General features: G+C 38.8%; 1 protein-coding gene across 1 annotated transcript; it reads left to right on the top strand.

Annotated features, from left to right (window-relative positions):
- The first annotated feature begins 479 nt into the window (after window positions 1-479).
- On the top strand, window positions 480-6,420 carry LOC117907004 (endoglucanase 10). Its single transcript, XM_034820315.1, has 6 exons — window positions 480-1,122; window positions 1,556-1,839; window positions 2,511-2,945; window positions 3,206-3,341; window positions 5,489-5,667; window positions 5,757-6,420. Exons 1-6 carry the CDS (start codon window positions 912-914, stop codon window positions 6,087-6,089), a joined length of 1,578 nt encoding a protein of 525 aa, XP_034676206.1. The 5' UTR covers window positions 480-911; the 3' UTR covers window positions 6,090-6,420.
- The last annotated feature ends 382 nt before the right edge of the window (window positions 6,421-6,802 follow it).

Here is a 6,802-nt window from a genome sequence, read left to right as displayed (position 1 = left end):
CACACAACTCATTGTCTTATTTGATTTGATTTGATTTTTTTTTTTTTGGGTTGCTTCTCGAAAACTAAACACGTGAAGTGATGTACTACTACTTTCAACATGCCAAATATCTTGTTTTTTTAAAAAAAAAAAAATTAAAATGGGAAATAATTAATTTGCGCACCAACCAGCTTCATATGGAAGCAGGCGACCGCCTTCAACAGAAACTACGTTTGGGTGGTGCATATAAGTCTTGATGATGACGGTTGTCCAAGAAATTCGTGACTTGACGCATTTGCCCTTCATCACCGACTTCTTTGCGGAATCTAGAAATTTAAAAGAAAAAGAAATAGAAAACTTAAACTAAAAAACCTTGCCATTTAACACTAAAATGTTATAACAAAGGGATCTAGATGTTCGGTCCTTGTCAGTTACCCGCTGTCGGTGGCCACTTTTCCATCAGAATGAACTGCTCAACATCTTCTCTCTCTCCTCTGACCCAGTCAAAGATCCGTTACTTTCTTTGCAAATCTCGCGGCAATGCAGGGAGCGAGAAGGTTAGCTTTGTCATTCCTCAACCAGAGACAGCTGCTCTGCCTCTTTCTCACCTCCGACTTCTCGCCTAATCCACCTTAATTTCGTTCATTAGTATAAAATTTATATGAATTACGAGAAGAATCTGAAAAGGCCACTGCTTCTGTCGGTGTCCTCATTCGCCCAAACACACCTTTTCTTGGTTCCACCAGGGCTCATCTGCCGATTGGGACCAGATCCAGCTCCGGCTTCACCATAAAATCTGAGCTCTGAACCACATTTTTCAGTTTGAGCATTGCTGAGAATTTTCTCTGCAAAATTACGGTTTTCTGGGCGGCATTGCTGATAAAACCCTAGGAATCGAATTTGAGGTTGATTAGGTTGTAGGTGGAGAGCAAATGGGACAGCGTTCTAAGTCCAAAGGATGGTGCGGCTGGTTTATTGTTCTAGTTGTGGCGGCTCTCGTTGCCGTCGTCATCGTAATCTCTATCAGGAAGAGATCGGACCACTCTGACAAGGCTGCTCCGGTGCCTGGGCCTCCCGGCGCCATTAAGAAGGAATACTCCGACGCTCTCAAACTTGCCATGCAGTTCTTCGATATACAAAAATGTACTTTCTCATTCTTTCTTCTGGTTTTTGTTTTCGCAGTGTAGTGTTCCCACTCATAGATCTATTCGTTTTTCTTGTCATTAGGTGTTTTCTTTAGATTTGTTGATTAATTTTCTATTTCTGAGCTTTATTTGCTAATGAAATGAGCTATTTTTTTTTGTATAGACATATAGATTCGAAGTGACAAGTGGGTTACTTTAGTAAACATCTCAATTTAACTAAAGAATATCAAGATCTGTTTTCCTGTCTCAATCTTACCTGTCTTTAACCTTTTCAACTTTAGTTGATTGTCTCCGAGTTTAGATTTTGTGTTTTTCGGGGTCTGAATTATAGCATTTACGATATGTTCCAATTCCTATACTGTTTGACTATTGCTGTTCTGTTTATTTTCTTTATTTTTAATTATCATGGAGATGCTACTGTGTCATTGCAGCTGGTAAGTTGGAAAACAATAAGATATCATGGAGAGGAAATTCTGCACTTCAAGACGGAAGTGAAGCTAAATTAGATCTTTCTAAAGGGATGTATGATGCTGGGGATCACATAAAGTTTGGTTTTCCAATGGCTTTTACTGCCACAGTGTTGTCATGGGCGATCCTTGAGTATGGAGATCAAATGGATGTCGTGGATCAGTTGGAACCTGCCCAAGACTCTCTCAAATGGATCACAGACTACCTTATCAATGCTCATCCTTCCGAGAATGTGCTCTATATTCAGGTTTCTTAATCTTTGAATCTTATTAACAATGTCCATTCTGTTTAACAGTGATTTGTTGTTCATTTCTTATCACAAATTAAATTCTGAGGCTTGGAAACATTACACGGGTACTGAAAAGTTTCAAGGAACTAACTCATAGGAGTTTGGAATTGACTAGAAGCTTATTCAGGTCCTAAGATTTTTTTTTTCTTCCTTCATTTGGGTGGGTGGGAAAATTTTGGGATTGGTTGTTGCCTATTGAAAGAGAAAAAGAAAAAAATAAATAAAAATGGATTGGCTGTATCATTAAGATTGTAGTATTATTAGTATACTAGTCAAAATTTGAGGGGGTGTTTTCCTTGGTGTTTTTGTCAGGATCTGAAATGAGATCATACTATGGTTCTGCAAATCTGGATTAAAAAGTATTTGAAGAATTTTGCAGATGCAGCATTTAGTATCTTTCTTAGACATAGTAATAAAGGATTATGCATATTCTGGAACTCAAATTTTATTACCAGAAACATATTTGTCAACCTCCCCTGAACTTTATAAAGATTAGAAAGTATTCTAGTCAAACTTTGATCCAGTGGATTACGTGAATTTTATGTAGGCAAGTTCAGTAGCCAATGATTGATCCAGTTGAAAATATCAAAAAGGGCTTTTGAGTTGACCTCAATTTTATTTTGGAGCAGGTGGGAGATCCTGAAGCAGACCATAAATGTTGGGAAAGGCCTGAAAACATGAAAGAGAAAAGACCTCTCACACAGGTGAACACATCTGCTCCAGGAACAGATGTTGCTGCTGAAACTGCAGCAGCCATGGCATCAGCATCTCTGGTGTTTAAGACAAGCGACTCTTCCTATTCAGACACACTTCTTAAGCATGCCAAACAACTGTTTAATTTTGCTGACAAATACAGAGGTTCCTACAGTGTCAGCATCCCTGAAGTCCAGAAATATTACAATTCAACAGGATATGGAGATGAGCTCTTGTGGGCAGCTAGCTGGCTCTATCATGCAACAGGAGATCAAGCATACCTTAAATATACTGTGCAAAATGGAAAAGCCTTTGCTAACTGGGGAAGTCCAACCTGGTTTAGCTGGGATAATAAGTTAGCGGGAACTCAGGTACATTTTAGTTCCTAAGAGATGGATTTTAAGTGCCACACTATTCTAATTCTTCATGTTAACTACTTTTTGTATACACATGCGTAAGTCCATCTTATAACACTGAGAACAGAATCATTTTCTTTTCATGGTTATCCATACAATATTATGTTTGATGTATTTCCTGTGTTCCAAGAAGCGCCTCCTTTTAGGCATTTTTAGTATATTTCCTGAAGTGCCTCCTTCTGAACTTAGTGAATAATTCTGCAATTTTGATGCAGGTTCTTTTATCCAGGGTAAGCTTCTTTGGAGGAAAAGGCATCTCAAACTCAGAGAATTCTGGCCTCCAGATGTACAGGAAAACAGCTGAGGCTGTTATGTGTGGCCTCCTTCCAAAATCTCCTACTGCCACAATCAGCAGAACAGACAGTAAACTTCTGCTCAAATGCTATTTGATTTGGATGATCATGCATACATTTCCTTTCTCTTTCTCTATCTCATGTTTGGTTTTCTAGTGAAATGAGTTCCTGCTACATTTTTAACGCTATAGCCATGTTTGGAAGAGCTTCCCAAATGCCAAAAGTAGCATTTGAAGGTCAAATGCAAATTTTAAAAGCATCTGATAGAATTCTCAACCATGGTCCTGCACTTCCCTACATGATTTATCTGTGTTCTAAAGTAGGGAAACCTATACTTTTCCTTAAATGCAATGCCAGAGACAGATTTTTATTTAATTAAAACTTTTATAAATGTCATTAGTTATTCTTATCTTTAATTAAAACCTTTCTAAAATACAGTTCCCAAGCATAGAATTCAATTGTACTGCAGTAGTATTCTACTTGTTCTCCTGTTTTTTTTTTGATAAGCAAACACAATTCATTAAAGAGGCAAAAAACCCCAACGTATACAGGGCGTATACTTGGCACCAAAGGCCAAAACAGGCAAAAAGACCAAGAAAAACAAACCACCCCTCAACTGGAGGCAATCCACTCCATGAAATCTAAAAGGGAATGCGGCTCCTCTTCCATATACAATTTAGCCCAACCCTAGATATTACAAACAAAAGAATATTTGAACCTCTGAATTACTAAGACCCCCCCCCCCTAAAGGCTAATCTATTCCTTTCCTTCCAAACCATCCAAAAAATGAATAACGGAATGGAATTCCAGAATTTTTTCTTTTTTTTTTCCCACAAAAGAACCCCAAACTATATAAGACCTCCTTTACAGTATAAGGGAACACCCACTTGACCCCAACTAAGCCCAACACTAAATCCCAAAGCACTCTAGCCACTGTACAATGAATAAGTAAGTGATCCATGCTTTCCTCTTCGCAAGCACACAAAAAACCCCTATTCGGGAGCTGCCAACCTCTTTTTTGAAGCCTATCAAGAGTCAAGATCTTTCCCCAAGTAGCTTCCCACGCAAAAAACATGATTTTAGTTGGAACTCTTCCCACCCAAATCTTATTCTTCGGAAAGTTGCCATCCCTAGCCCTATCCAACCAGCTGTACGCATCCTTCACTCTAAACTGCCCACTTCCCCCTCCCTTCCAAACAACTGAGTCCTCCTTCCAAGTAATCCTAACTTCTCTCAACGCTTGAAGCAACTCACCTACCAACTCCACCTCCCAATCATTGAAATCCCTTATAAAACACAAATTCCAGCCTCCTTCCCCAACATTCTGGTCCCACAGGTCTTCAACCTTTGCATTTCTGTTGGCTGCCAAAATGTAGAGATGCGGGAACCTTTGGGACAGCGCTGCATCCCCGCACCACACATCAGTCCAGAAACTGTTCTCCTGTTAAATGCAAAAGTTAAATGTTATTCCAAACTGAGCTTATAGCTCCATTGGATGGATATTACCATGACTCTGCTACTGCTATTTCAGATGACCCCATGCCTTCATCAAATACTCTTTCCTCACATCTGGACCCCTTATTTTATCACCATATTTTATGTCTTATTGGTGGAAGCCGCTGATAAACTGGAATGCATTAAATGGTTTTAGAATGGTCTAAGCTGGGTTTGTCAATGCCATCAATTAGGCATAATAGGTAGAACCCATTCAATACCATAATCTGTGCCCTGAAAGGTACATGCGTGCAGATAAACATTGGTTTTTTCCTGTCCACCAACTCTTCCATTTTATCCTCATTGAGAAAAAATTTTAATTTTGTTATTATGAATAGCATATTGCAGCTGTGTACAAGAATAAATTATTCAAAGCTTCATGATGGAGCGACCTTTGGTTACTAAATCAATTAAGTTGTTAATGTCCTCATGTATTGAACAACATGCAAATGTACCATCAAACTGTAAATCCAAACTACAACATTCAAAATTAAACAATGAGGAAAATTTTAAACAGGCAAGATATATAGACCATGGGATGACAAACATTTCAGATATCCAATACAATCAGATTTGGATTTTTGAGTTTTCTCGCATCAGTGCAATTGTAGTGTACTCATTTCTCTAGAAAGTATTACTTCTGCTTTATGGTCAATCTTGTTGCAAGTTGAGAACTTATCTCCTTTTCTCACCGACATATTCTCCATTTATGCAGAACAGACAGTGGCCTGATATGGGTCAGTGAATGGAATGCTTTGCAACATCCTGTGGCTTCTGCATTTTTAGCCGTTCTTTATAGTGATTATATGCTTTCATCTCGGACTGCAAAGCTATCCTGTGATGGAGATTCCTACAAACCATCCGACCTTCGGAACTTTGCTATTTCACAGGTATGCTGTTTATCTCCAGTTAGATGTAGGTGGATGAACTGACTTTGTCCCTCTATGAAGTCGTCATAATTTATGTCTACCTTTTCCAGGTTGAGTATGTCCTGGGAGACAATCCTATGAAAATGAGCTATCTAGTTGGGTATGGGGATAAATACCCACAATATGTGCACCATAGGGGTGCCTCAATTCCAGCTGATGCAACCACTGGCTGCTCTGATGGCTTCAAGTGGCTCAAATCAAAGGACCCCAATCCCAATGTTGCTATTGGAGCTCTTGTTGGCGGGCCCTTCCAGAACGAGTCATTTGTTGATTCCCGAAACAACTCCATGCAAGTGGAACCAAGCACATACAATGGTGCTGTCATTGTGGGCCTCCTTTCAAGTTTGGTTACCACCTCTTCAGTGGTTCAATCTTTCACCTAAAGCAGCCTTGGTCCATGACAGACTGCATATTGTTTGTACTATATGTAGATGTATGCACGACCATTCTCTGCAAAATCATTCTAGTTTGTCTTACGAGGAAGAAGTCTGATGTTAGGCCTTTTGCTCGACTGCGCATGCTTTTTTTTTTTACTTGTGCGAGTAAACCTCAAATGTAATACTTTTTCCCAATAGTGATTATGCAAAATTTCCATCCATAGGACCACAGCAAGTTTCTGAAACGCATTCAGCATGCTTGTTAGGCCGAGGATATTGTTGGGGGCTAATTTTTTTTTCAAGGAGAAAGTGATGACAACATGTTTGAATTGAGGGACGCAATTTCGGTCTCCTGTAGGATTTGTATGTAACTCTGCTGAGGAGCCTTACCTTGCAGACAAAGAGAACTCTCCAGGCCCAGCCCGCCTTACCTCATTATGCCTATTGGTTGATAGGTGGTGTTTTTGGTCTGAGGAATGCTCGAATGATCGATTCAGGTCTGTTCTTAATTATCAATTACTGTGCAGCGATGGTTGTTCCGTAAAACTTAATATTTCATGCATGATCACTTAAAATGATTTTTAATTTAAATTATTAAGTCATATTAATATATTAGGCTATTAAATTGATTTATCAAAATTATTTTTAATTTTAGATTGTAATATTAAGTTATTTAACCAAATATATAACTTAAGTCAATTAAAGACCCTGGAATTCTC

This window comes from Vitis riparia, chromosome 18 (assembly GCF_004353265.1).
Source record: "Vitis riparia cultivar Riparia Gloire de Montpellier isolate 1030 chromosome 18, EGFV_Vit.rip_1.0, whole genome shotgun sequence".
Taxonomy (NCBI): domain Eukaryota; kingdom Viridiplantae; phylum Streptophyta; class Magnoliopsida; order Vitales; family Vitaceae; genus Vitis; species Vitis riparia.
Note: the sequence above shows the minus strand (reverse complement) of the source record. Positions and strands in the feature narration are given on the sequence as shown.

Excerpts from the sequence above, each read along its gene's own strand:
- LOC117907004 (XM_034820315.1), top strand. The coding sequence starts at position 912 with ATGGGACAGCGTTCTAAGTCCAAAGGATGGTGCGGCTGGTTTATTGTT. Across the intron at positions 1,123-1,555 it reads GTTCTTCGATATACAAAAAT|CTGGTAAGTTGGAAAACAAT; the intron begins GTACTTTCTCAT and ends GTGTCATTGCAG. Across the intron at positions 2,946-3,205 it reads ATAAGTTAGCGGGAACTCAG|GTTCTTTTATCCAGGGTAAG; the intron begins GTACATTTTAGT and ends ATTTTGATGCAG.